Source organism: Pseudophryne corroboree, chromosome 3 (assembly GCF_028390025.1).
Source record: "Pseudophryne corroboree isolate aPseCor3 chromosome 3, aPseCor3.hap2, whole genome shotgun sequence".
NCBI classification, from domain to species: domain Eukaryota; kingdom Metazoa; phylum Chordata; class Amphibia; order Anura; family Myobatrachidae; genus Pseudophryne; species Pseudophryne corroboree.
The window spans coordinates 8,732,082-8,745,757 of NC_086446.1; the positions used below are offsets into that span (position 1 = coordinate 8,732,082).

General features: G+C 46.1%; 1 protein-coding gene across 2 annotated transcripts in view; it reads left to right on the forward strand.

Moving 5' to 3' along the window:
* The window catches only part of LOC135054528 (oocyte zinc finger protein XlCOF6-like), a 35,639-nt gene extending 22,777 nt beyond the window's left edge, over positions 1-12,862 (forward strand). Inside the window, exons 2-6 of one of the 2 annotated variants that reach the window (XM_063957665.1) lie at positions 7,725-7,914; positions 8,656-8,746; positions 8,866-8,957; positions 9,098-9,680; positions 11,323-12,862. In XM_063957665.1, coding sequence (XP_063813735.1) covers positions 8,662-8,746; positions 8,866-8,957; positions 9,098-9,680; positions 11,323-12,668 — 2,106 coding nt within the window. In that variant the 5' untranslated portion in view covers positions 7,725-7,914; positions 8,656-8,661 and the 3' untranslated portion in view covers positions 12,669-12,862. The remainder of the gene's footprint in view (positions 1-7,724; positions 7,915-8,655; positions 8,747-8,865; positions 8,958-9,097; positions 9,681-11,322) is intronic. The other variant, XM_063957666.1, reaches the window with a different exon arrangement.
* The last annotated feature ends 814 nt before the right edge of the window (positions 12,863-13,676 follow it).

Sequence of the window (13,676 nt, forward strand, 5' to 3'; positions counted from 1 at the left end):
ATTTTGACCCGTAAATGCATTAAAGCAGTGGTTCCCAACCTCGTTCCTCAAGTACCCCCAACAGTTCATGTTTTCCAGGTCTCCTCACAGTATTGTAAGTGACATAATTTGCTCCACCTGTGGGTCTTTTATTCTGTGTCAGTGAGTAATGAATACACCTGTTCAACTGCTAGGTGACCTGGAAAACATGAACTGTTGGGAGGTACTCGAGGACCGAGGTTGAGAACCACTGCATTAAAGGAAAGCTTGATAGTCAGCAACTGCTTATCTGCTGTGTAAAGGGCACCAACAGCTCTCCCAGTGACCTCAAGTGTTGTGCAAAAATGTAATCATTTCAGACAGGACACTACATTGTATTTTGGGTCATCAGAGAATGGAAGCTGAACACATCTCTGTAGCCTTGAGGCTATTTTGTGAGAATAAGAAGGGGCTACAGATGATGCTTCTCCAAGAGTTTGTTGTGGGACCCACTGAATTGGAATTATTTGGACTTCAAACTTCTCGCATCCTGGACCCTGTCTCTGCTTATACAGTACTAGTGGTTTCCAAACTTTTTGAATCACGGAACCCTAGAGTATCAAAATATGTTTTTATGGCACCCCCTAGTCAATAAGTTAATTATTGAGTAATTCTTATTTCTCTAACGTCCTAGTGGATGCTGGGGACTCCGTCAGGACCATGGGGAATAGCGGGCTCCGCAGGAGACAGGGCACATCTAAAAAGCCTTTTAGGTCACATGGTGTGTACTGGCTCCTCCCCCTATGACCCTCCTCCAAGCCTCAGTTAGGTTTTTGTGCCCGTCCGAGAGGGTGCAATCTAGGTGGCTCTCTTAAAGAGCTGGTTAGAAAAGTTTTTTTTAGGTTTCTAATCAGTGTCTCCTGCTGGCGACAGGAGCACTGCAACGAGGGACTTAGGGGAGAGACTTGCAACTCACCTGCGTGCAGGAGGATTGAAGTCTTAGGCTACTGGACACTGAGCTCCAGAGGGAGTCGGAACACAGGTCAGCCTGGGGTTCGTCCCGGAGCCGCGCCGCCGATCCCCCTTACAGACGCTGAAGAACGGCAGAACGGAGGTCCGGAAACAGGCGGCAGAAGACTTCACAGTCTTCATAGAGGTAGCGCACAGCACTGCAGCTGTGCGCCATTGTTGCTACACGGCTCACGGATCTCGGTCACGGAGGGTGCAGGGCGCTGCTGGGGGCGCCCTGGGCAGCAATATAGAGTACCTAAGAGGCAAATAAATACATCACATATAGCCATTAAGGCTATATGTATGTATTTAACCCAGGCCAGTTTATTAGAAAAACCGGGAGAAAAGCCCGCCGAAAAAGGGGCGGAGCTTATTCTCCTCAGCACTCGGCGCCATTTTCCTGCACGGCTCCGCTGGTGAGGAAGGCTCCCACGACTCTCCCCTGCACTGCACTACAGAAACAGGGTAACAAAGAGAGGGGGGGCATAAATTGGCGATATAATTATATATTGAGAGCGCATATATAGAAACAACACCTTCTAGGGTTGTTATATACATTATAGCGCTTTTGGTGTGTGCTGGCAAACTCTCCCTCTGTCTCCCCAAAGGGCTAGGAGGGTCCTGTCTTCAATAGAGCATTCACTGTGTGGCTGCTGTGTGTGTCGGTACGTGTGTGTCGACATGTATGAGGACGAAGTTGGTGTGGAGGCAGAGCAATTGCCGATGATGGTAATGTCACCCCCTAGGGAGTCGACACCGGAATGGATGGCTTTGGTTATGGAATTACGTGATAATGTCAGCACATTACAAAAGTCAGTTGACGAAATGAGACGCCCGGCAAACCAGTTAGTACCGGTTCAGGCATCTCAGACACCGTCAGGGGCTGTAAAACGTCCCTTACCTCAGTCAGTCGACACGGGTACCGACACAGATGAATCTAGTGTCGACGGTGAGGAAGTAAACGTATTTTCCAATAGGGCCACACGTTATATGATCACGGCAATGAAGGAGGCTTTGCAGCTCTCTGATACTACTGGTACCTCAAAAAGGGGTATTATGTGGGGGGTTAAAAAACTGCCTGTATTTTTCCCAGAATCAGAGGAATTGAATGATGTGTGTGATGAAGCGTGGGTTAACCCCGATAGAAAATTGCCAATTTCAAAGAAGTTATTGGCATTATACCCTTTCCCACCAGAGGTTAGGGCGCGCTGGGAAACACCCCCTAGGGTGGATAAGGCGCTCACACGTTTATCAAAGCAAGTGGCGTTGCCGTCTCCTGATACGGCCGCCCTCAAGGATCCAGCAGATAGGAGGCTGGAAACTACACTGAAGAGTATATACACGCATACTGGTGTTATACTGCGACCGGCAATAGCCTCAGCCTGGATGTGCAGTGCTGGGGTAGTGTGGTTGGATTCTCTGACTGAAAATATTGATACCCTGGATAGGGACAGTATTTTATTGACTCTAGAGCAATTAAAGGATGCTTTTCTTTATATGCGAGATGCTCAGAGAGATGTTTGTACTCTAGCATCAAGAGTAAGCGCAATGTCCATATCTGCCAGAAGAAGTTTATGGACGCGACAGTGGTCAGGTGATGCGGATTCCAAGAGGCATATGGAAGTATTGCCATACAAGGGAGAGGAATTGTTTGGGGTCGGTCTTTCGGACTTGGTGGCCACGGCAACTGCCGGCAAATCCACCTTTTTACCTCAGACTCCTTCCCAACAGAAAAAGACACCGTCTTTTCAGCCGCAGTCCTTTCGCTCCTATAAAAAGCGACCAAAAGGACAGTCTTATCTGCCGCGAGGCAGAGGAAAGGGTAAGAAAGGGCAGCAAGCAGCCCCTACCCAGGAACAGAAGCCCGCCCCGGCTTCTACAAAGCCATCAGCATGACGCTGGGGCTGTACAAGTGGACTTAGGAACGGTGGGGGGTCGGCTCAAAAATTTCAGCAATCAATGGGATCACTCACAAGTAGACCCGTGGGTCCTGCAGATAATATCTCAGGGGTACATGCTGGAGTTCGAAAGGTCTCCTCCTCGCCGGTTCCTAAAGTCTGCTTTACCAACGTCTCCCTCAGAAAGGACGTTGGTTTTGGAAGCCATTCACAAGCTGTATTCTCAGCAGGTGATAGTCAAGGTACCCCTCCTACAACAGGGAAAGGGGTATTATTCCACACTATTTGTGGTACCGAAACCGGACGGTTCGGTAAGACCTATTCTAAATCTGAAATCCTTGAACCTGTACATACAGAAATTCAAGTTCAAGATGGAGTCACTCAGAGCAGTGATAGCGAATCTGGAAGAAGGGGACTTCATGGTGTCCTTGGACATAAAAGATGCTTATCTACATGTCCCAATTTACCCTTCACACCAAGGGTATCTCAGGTTCGTGATACAAGACTGTCATTATCAGTTTCAAACGCTGCCGTTTGGTTTGTCCACGGCTCCTCGGGTCTTTACCAAGGTAATGACCGAAATGATGGTTCTTCTACGAAGAAAAGGCGTATTAATTATCCCGTACTTGGACGATCTCCTAATAAGGGCAAAGTCCAGAGAACAGCTGGAAGCCAGTGTGGCACTATCACAAGTAGTGCTTCGGCAACATGGGTGGATTCTAAATCTTCCAAAATCTCAATTGACTCCGACAACACATCTGTTGTTTTTGGGCATGATTCTGGACACGGTTCAGAAAAAGGTATTTCTCCCAGAGGAGAAGGCAAAGGAGCTATCCGAACTTGTCAGGAACCTCCTAAAACCAGGAACTGTGTCAGTACATCAATGCACGAGAGTCCTGGGAAAGATGGTGGCTTCGTACGAAGCGATTCCTTTCGGCAGATTCCATGCACGGACATTCCAGTGGGATCTACTGGACAAATGGTCCGGATCGCATCTGCACATGCATCAGAGGATAACATTGTCACCAAGAACAAGATTGTCTCTCCTGTGGTGGTTACAGACGGCCCATCTGTTAGTGGGCCGCAGATTCGGCATACAGGACTGGGTCCTGGTGACTACGGATGCCAGCCTACGAGGTTGGGGAGCAGTCACAAAGGGAAGAAACTTCCAGGGCGTGTGGTCAAACCTGGAAAAGTCTCTTCACATAAATATACTGGAGCTAAGAGCGATATACAATGCCCTAAGCCAAGCAAGACCTCTGCTTCAGGATCAGCCGGTGCTGATCCAGTCCGACAACATCACGGCAGTCGCCCACGTCAACCGACAAGGCGGCACGAGAAGCAGAAGTGCAATGACGGAAACTGCACGGATTCTGCGCTGGGCGGAGAATCATGTCGTAGCACTGTCAGCAGTGTTCATCCCGGGAGTGGACAACTGGGAAGCAGACTTCCTCAGCAGACACGACCTTCACCCGGGAGAGTGGGGACTTCATCCAGAAGTCTTCAACATGATGGTGAACCGTTGGGAAAAACCAAAGGTGGACATGATGGCGTCTCGCCTCAACAAAAAGTTGGACAGGTATTGCGCCAGGTCAAGAGACCCACAGGCAATAGCTGTGGACGCTCTGGTAACACCATGGGTGTACCAGTCAGTATATGTGTTCCCTCCTCTGCCTCTCATACCAAAGGTACTGAGAATTATACGGAAAAGAGTAAGAACAATACTGGTAGCTCCGGACTGGCCAAGAAGAACTTGGTATCCAGAACTTCAAGAGATGCTCACGGAGGATCCGTGGCCTCTACCTCTAAGAAGGGACCTGCTTCAACAGGGACCTTGTATGTTCCAAGACTTACCGCGACTGCGTTTGACGGCATGGCGGTTGAACGCCGGATTCTAAAAGAAAAGGGCATTCCTGAGGAAGTTATTCCTACTTTAATTAAAGCCAGGAAAGATGTGACCGCACAACATTATCACCGTATTTGGAGAAAATATGTTGCGTGGTGTGAGGCCAAGAAGGCTCCAACGGAAGAATTTCAATTGGGTCGATTCTTACATTTCCTGCAAGCAGGATTGTCTATGGGCCTAAAATTGGGGTCCATTAAAGTTCAAATTTCGGCCTTATCAATTTTCTTCCAGAAAGAATTGGCGTCAGTGCCTGAAGTACAGACTTTTGTAAAAGGTGTACTACATATACAACCCCCAATAGTGCCTCCAGTGGCACCGTGGGATTTGAACGTGGTTCTAAATTTTCTCAAATCTCATTGGTTTGAGCCTTTAAAATCGGTAGATTTAAAATACCTTACATGGAAGGTAACCATGCTTTTGGCCCTGGCTTCAGCCAGGAGAGTTTCAGAATTGGCGGCTTTGTCGTACAAAAGCCCATATCTGATTTTCCATTCGGACAGGGCAGAATTGCGGACACGTCCTCAATTTCTCCCTAAGGTGGTTTCGGCTTTTCACTTGAACCAGCCTATTGTGGTGCCTGCGGCGACTAGCGACTTGGAGGACTCCAAGTTACTGGACGTTGTCAGAGCATTGAAAATATATATTTCAAGGACAGCTGGAGTCAGAAAATCTGACTCGTTGTTTATATTGTATGCACCCAACAAGATGGGTGCTCCTGCGTCTAAACAGACGATTGCACGTTGGATATGTAGCACAATCCAACTTGCACATTCTGTGGCAGGCCTGCCACAGCCTAAATCTGTAAAGGCCCACTCCACAAGGAAAGTGGGCTCATCCTGGGCGGCTGCCCGAGGGGTCTCGGCATTACAACTTTGCCGAGCAGCTACGTGGTCAGGGGAGAACACGTTTGTAAAATTTTACAAATTTGATACTCTGGCTAAGGAGGACCTGGAGTTCTCTCATTCGGTGCTGCAGAGTCATCCGCACTCTCCCGCCCGTTTGGGAGCTTTGGTATAATCCCCATGGTCCTGACGGAGTCCCCAGCATCCACTAGGACGTTAGAGAAAATAAGATTTTACTTACCGATAAATCTATTTCTCGTAGTCCGTAGTGGATGCTGGGCGCCCATCCCAAGTGCGGATTGTCTGCAATGTTTGTACATAGTTAGTGTTACAAAAATCGGGTTATTACTATTGTTGTGAGCCATCTTTTTAGAGGCTACTTCGTTTTGTTATCATACTGTTAACTGGGTTCAGATCACAAGTTGTACGGTGTGATTGGTATGAGTCTTACCCGGGATTCAAGATCCTTCCTTATTGTGTACGCTCGTCCGGGCACAGTACCTAACTGAGGCTTGGAGGAGGGTCATAGGGGGAGGAGCCAGTACACACCATGTGACCTAAAAGGCTTTTTAGATGTGCCCTGTCTCCTGCGGAGCCCGCTATTCCCCATGGTCCTGACGGAGTCCCCAGCATCCACTACGGACTACGAGAAATAGATTTATCGGTAAGTAAAATCTTATTTTTATTTAAAATAACTAACTAATAACTAAGTAAATTGTGTAATCCTTGGGTTCAGTTATGTGCTGAGGGACAGGATACGTTTCTGTTTATCCACATCTTTTGTGATTGGGTGCCGCAAACACTGGTTTTGCCTACTACTTTGTCCATAAATAATTTTAATGGGTCCGAGACCACCAACCCATGGCACCCTTGCAACCCTACAAGGCACCCAGTTTTGGAACCACTGGCGTAAGGACTTCATCTACAAGTCTGTTAATGCATACATTGGCTCGTCTGCAGGCTACAGAATAAAACACATCTATTGCCGTGTCTGAGTGGTCTGCCAACCCTGTAACCTTACAATCACCTTCTCACCATGGCTTCTCTTCATTATATCCAGGACTTCACCTCAAATGCACAGTCATTTTACACCTCAGCTTCATGATTGCCCCGATTTTTTTCTCAAATTCATTCCTCTTAACCCCTACTTCGTCATGACTTTTTCTCAAGTCCAAGCCATCATTATCGTATCATTACCTTTTGTCACCCTGGCTGAACCTCAACTACAATCCAACTTTACCACTACTTCACCTCAAATTCACCTTGTTGTCACCCTGACTTCATCCATTTTCACCTCGACATCACCTTGTTGTTACTCCATTTTTACCTCTACTTCACCTTGTGTTCAACCCAACGTCTCCTCAACTTCACTTTTTTCCTGTGCAACTCCATAGGGTTGAAAGGTGATGTTGAAATGAAGTCAGTTGAGTTGGGGTGATATATCAAGTAACATCACCTGGAATTGAATTACCCGCTCTGCCTAAGGGAATTTCTAAGGGAATCCCACGATTGTTTTTTTTTTTTTTTTGTTCGTTTTTATCTTCAGCAATTATTAGGAAGGAATGGTGATTTGTCATCTTCTAGACTGTAGCTCCAAGAGGGCGGGTACAGGTATGAGAATAGCAACTAAGCGCACCGAAGATATCTACCTCACCTCATGGCAATAGTGCTAACCATTACACCATCCGTGCTGCTCCACGGTTTAAAACGGACATCATAGATTTACCAATCACCCAGGTCAGGCATCTATAAGTGAATCTCAACTCACCAAATATGAGCCTGCCATTACCAAGGCACCGATTCAAAGTAGGTTATTAGGAAAGTCGTACCGGTTTAGGTTAAATGCAGCCGGCAAGGACATTTGTGGCCAACTACTGTATACTTACCTTTCCTGCCCTAATTAGGAGGTGGCTGCTCTTAGTTGAGTTGTTTTACTCCAGCTCAGTCTAAAATGGTATCTTGCGGTTTGCAATACACTTACACAGCAAGTGATTCATCTGTATCTGTATTGTGCACCTTTCTTGTATAATATGCACAATAAGAAAACATATCCATGTTGGTGGGGTTTAATTTGGCTTTTTACTGCTTTCTCTCCAAATACACACACAGGGTTACACATTAATGTAGACGACATCCTGTGAGTGTAAGATACCCAGCAGCCATCCCCGGGTGTCAGGAGGACTGAGCAGGACCCAGAGCCCCATCATTGGTGCCTCCACCTCACTCACTGATACATGAGAGACACAATGACCAGAAGATCCTGGGATTCAGTCAGCAGCTGAATGATCTTGTTGAAAAGGTGACTGCTGGAAATGGGACATTATACAGTAACACCAGGGAATGTGTCTGGGTGATGACTGGAGAGGTGACTGCTGGGAATGGGACATTATACAGTAACACCAGGTGACGTGTCTGGGTGATGACTGGAGAGGTGACTGCTGGGAATGGGACATTATACAGTAACACCGGGGGATGTGTCTGGGTGATGATTGGAGAGGTGTCTGCTGGGAATGGGACATTATACAGTAACACCAGGGGATGTGTCTGGGTGTTGACTGGAGAGGTGACTGTTGGGAATGGGACATTATACAGTAACACGAGGGGATGTGTCTGGGTGATGATTGTAGAGGTGACTGCTGGGAATGGGACATAATACAGTAACACCAGGGGACGTGTCTGGGTGATGACTGGAGAAGGTGACTGCTGGGAATGGGGCATTATACAGTAACACCAGGGGACATGTCTGGTTGATAACTGGAGAGGTGACTGCTGGGAATGGGACATTATACAGTGACACCAGGGGATGTGTCTGGGTGATGATTGTAGAGGTGACTGCTGGGAATGGGACATAATACAGTAACACCAGGGGACGTGTCTGGGTGATGACTGGAGAAGGTGACTGCTGTGAATGGGGCATTATACAGTAACACCAGGGGACATGTCTGGTTGATGACTGGAGAGGTGACTGCTGGGAATGGAACATTATACAGTAACACCAGGGGATGTGTCTGGGTGATTACTTTATCACTGTGTATATCAGGTCTCTATGCAGGAGCGGGAGTATATAGATGAACACAGGGGTCTGTACAAGGACGAGATGATGGAGAATCACCGACCCCTCGCATCACTGGGTAAGAAGGGGAGACTGTCATGTATTGTACAGGGGAGAGCGGGTATGGGATCCCCTATATACACATCATCTGATAATCACATATATACACTGTACTCAGTCACTGTGTGTCTCCTACAGATGGGCCCAGTAACAGAGATACCCCAGAGAGATGTCCTCTATATTCCCAGGATTGCACCAAGGATAATCACAGGATCCCACAGGAGGATCAGGTAGGTGGGATTTAAGGTCTCCCCAATATACCAAAGTGACTGTCACTATATGATCTGTAGAGGAGCTGTGTGTATCTTATACACTAATATACTGTTTTCTATCAATGATATCAGACTTTATTATTTTATGGGTTATTTAGGATGAAGATCTGATTAATATTAAGGTAGAAGATCTAGAAGGAGAAGAGATGTATGTCACTGATATAAAGGTAGAAGATATTGAGGGAGAAGAAGAGACGTATGTGGCTGATAATAAGGCAGAAGATACAGAGGGAGAAGAAGAGACGTATGTGGCTGATATTAAGGCAGAAGATATAGAGAGAGAAGAAGAGACGTATGTGACTGATATAAAGGCAGAAGATATAGATGGAGAAGAAGAGACGTATGTGACTGATATACAGGCAGAAGATATAGAGGGAGAAGAGACGTATGTGACTGATATGAAGGCAGAAGATATAGAGGGAGAAGAGACGTATGTGACTGATATGAAGGCAGAAGATACAGAGGGAGAAGAAGAGACGTATGTGACTGATATGAAGGCAGAAGATACAGAGGGAGAAGAAGAGACGTATGTGACTGATATAAAGGCAGAAGATATAGAGGGAGAAGAAGAGACGTATGTGACTGATATGAAGGTAGAAGATATAGAGGGAGAAGGAGAGACGTATGTGAGGGGTGATCAGCAGTGTATGGAGGAGGAAATCCCTACCGATATCAGCACAGGTGAGTAATGAACACTTCCTACCACTGTCCTGTTTCACTTCTATCTGCTCAGTGATTGTCTCCACCATGGGTAGCCTTATTGGACTTGCACCTTTCCCTATTTACCTCGGCTTTCTGGACATGTCAGGTTCTGAGTGCCTGTAAGAACTTGGTTTGTATTTTTCTCTCTACAGTTCCTTGCCTGGGAACACTTTTCAGGTAGACCTTGGGTGCCATGATGGTATCCCTGCTATGAAGGTCTACCTGCAGTGAGGTAGGTCTCGGAAAGGTCATGTCACCGCTGCTGCAGGTGATCCTTGGCTCTGCCTGCGAGCGGGTAGGGGAGTCGGTAACATGCAGTGGAGTCCATTGTAAATGTTGTATAGCTAAATGTTTCTACCAGCGGCAGGTATTTTTTCTTTTAAATAAAATCCACCACTTCACTTCCAGTTAGACAAAGGAGAGTAAACAAACAGTAGCAACAGCTCAATCATTCTGGAGATTATTATATCAGGTGCTTGAAAAGGGCAGTTGCCACAGCAGACAGAGTGGGGGGGGGGGGGGGGGGGGCAGGGGGGTGCTTCCTTCCCTTCTTCCGGTATCCCCCAGCACACTGACTATTACCTGTAACAATACCAGAACCTATCTGATGGTAGAATTTCAGAGATATTTGTTACATGAATTTGCAAATACGTGGAAAAGCTGCTGAGCCGTGTCAAAGCTTCTCTAATGTCAGCAGTCCTAACACTACATAATAGCAGTGATTGGCCTGTTTGCAAATTCAAATCACTTTTGTAAGTTCTTTTCAGTCCATAAGTTGATAAGATCATAGAGTTATCTATGGGAGGAAACAGTAAATTTCTCCTTCCTTCCCTTAAAAGGAATAAGGTCTTTCCTTCATTCCTTTCACATGCCAGGCAAGCCCCAGAGGTCCTTCCTTCAGACCTCTTCTACCCAAGAGGGACGTGCAAGAGGAATACAGGCCTGGACAGGGTGTCACACAGCTCCCGACATTCCAATGAACCTGCGGCATGATGGGGGTTTCTCCCATCCAGAAGTTTCTTTGGTGGTAACCCATCTACGTTTGTTAAAGTCAGTGTGGCAAAAGATCACTTCCGACGACTGCGTGCTAACAGTTACATCAAGATGGTGCCAGAATGACCTTTTGCATTCCTATCGTCATTAAATGCTACTACAAACCTTCTTATAGCGCAGTGCAAAAAGGGAGATATTCAGCTCTTAAGGACTGTCTGTACCTTCAGAACAGAGAGTAGATTTCTACTCCAAGATGTTCCTGGTTCAGAAGTCATAGCCAGTATGGAAGAGGGACAATCTGTGTCGGTAAACATACAAGATGACTATATCTATGTTCCCATTAAAAGGGACATCTACATCTTCATTTGCTGTCCAAGAAAATCACTTGCACATTCTAGCTTCCCCCTTCAGACTTTGTACCTCCCCGTGTATTTTCTACACCCCCCGCCCCTTTTGTTACATCACCTCACACACACAGAAATGGGGTAGGTAAGTTTCTTTGTTTGACTTACCTTTAGCTCATATGAGGTATATGCTGAGAACTATCCCCCTACTCATTCTTAGAACTATGGGAATAAAACCACTAAACCTCTTGCACTGACTAATAGTATGAAATTGTTATTTCCAGCAGATGGATTCACAAGCAGCGATCCCTTGGATGGACATCTTGTTTTATCTACAAACTGTAAAATAGAAAATAACAAACTCATACGAGAATCCTCAGACGAAAAGCCCAACAACAAATCCCACCTTGTCAGTCATCAGAGAGGTCCTACCAATGAGAAACCATTTCCATGTTCTGAGTGTGGGAAAAGATTTAAACGAAAATCACATCTTGTTACCCATCTGAAAAATCACACAGGAGATAAACCGTTTCCATGTCCTGAGTGTGGGAAATGTTTTATACAGAAATCTGTTCTTGTTAGACATGAGAGAAGTCACACAGGTGAGAAGCCATTTCCATGTTCTGAATGTGGGAAATGTTTTACACAGATATCTGATCTGGTTAGACATGAAAGAAGTCACACAGGTGAGAAGCCATTTACGTGTTCTGAGTGTGGAAAATGTTTTACACAGATATCTGGTCTTGTTAGACATGAAAGAAGTCACACAGGTGAGAAGCCATTTCCGTGTTCTGAGTGTGGTAAATGTTTTACACAGATATCTGATCTTGTTAGACATGAAAGAAGTCACACAGGTGAGAAACCATTTTCATGTTCAGAATGTGGGAAATGTTTTACACAGGAATCACATCTTCTTAGACATGAGAGATGTCACACAGGTGAAAAACCATTTCCATGTTCTGAGTGTGGGAAATGTTTCACACAAGCATCTCATCTTCATAGACATCACATACATCATACAGGTGAGAAGCCTTTTGTGTGCTCTGAGTGTGGGAAATGTTTTAAGCGCAAATCACTTCTTCTTGAACATAAGATGCGTCACACAGGTGAGACACCATTTCCATGTTCTGAGTGTGGAAAATGTTTTATAAGAAAATCCCATCTTGCTACGCATCAGAGACTTCACATACATGAGAAACCATTTCCATGTTCTGAATGTGGGAAATGTTTTATACAGGAATTACATCGTATTAGACATGAGAGATGTCACACAGGTGAGAAACCATTTGTATGCTCCGAGTGCAGGAAATGTTTTAGAAAGAAATCATATCTTCTTAAACATCAGCAAACACACACAGGTGAGAAGCCATTTCCATGTCCTGAGTGTGGGAAATGTTTTACACAGAAGTCACATGTTGCTGAACATTGGAGAAGTCACACAGGTGAGAAACCATTTCCATGTTCTGAGTGTGGGAAATGTTTTACGCAGAAATCATGTCTTCTTAGACATCAGAGAAGTCACACAGGTGAGAAGCCATTTCCATGCTCAGAATGTGGGAAATGTTTTTCACACAAATCCGATCTTGTTAGACATCAGAAAATACATAAAGGAGAACAGCTATTCCTATAAGCGAGCAGGCAAGAAACATGTTTTAGCAATACATTAAAGATGTCACATGTCAGACTGGCGGGCCCTGTTACTGTCACTTTGTGGCGTCGCATCTCTCCCAGGTTGCCAGAATTTGTCCCATGCGGTATTGCTGCCAAGGATTGTTTTCCCCATGTGGAACCTCCACCACCGGGACATGGTCAACGCCATTTTGCCTGCAATCAGCTGAACACTGCTCTTACCGTCTATGGCCTGGTTCACTTCACATGACCCGTGGTGATTTATCAGCAGCCAGGGTGCCATATAAGTCTTTCCCTGGTGATGATCCTTTGCCAGAACAACTTCTGCAGTCTGCTCACTGGCTTCCTGTGTGCAGTTCCAGAGTTTGGCTCAACAGTCCCGTGTACGCCATCTACTGTCTGCTGCTGTGATGCTCCCAGTGCCAGTCACTACTACTGGTCGCTCTCCAGAGTTTCCAGTGTGTTCCTGTGATACTTCCAATGCCAGTCACTATTGCTGGGCGCTCTCCACAGTTTATAATGTGCTGGGGGTGCTTGCCCGCACTCGTCCAGGCGGTTTCTTATATTCAGCTCGAAAAGCTCTTTTTATGGAGTGTGAACGGGCCTTGGTACGGAGTAGCGTTGTTGTCTGCCGGCCGACTGAATGGAGCTTGTGCCGCAGAAGGACAGTATCTATGTCCGGACCCGTGGCTAATCTACGCGTTTCACCTATGGCTTCAGGCTTCGTCAGGATACCCATTCATTTGTACTCCGTACCTTTATCCTCCGGTTTGCCCTTTCTCGTGGGCTGTATTACGTCATTTCCGCCCTTACTCCTCCGTGTGGTATCACTTGTCTGTGTATATAGGCCCTCATTCCGAGTTGTTCGCTCGCAAGGCGATTTTAGCAGAGTTACACACGCTAAGCCGCCGCCTACTGGGAGTGAATCTAAGCATCTTAAATGTGCGACCGATGTATGCGCAATATTGCGATTACAAACTACTTAGCAGTTTTTGAGTAGCTTCAGACT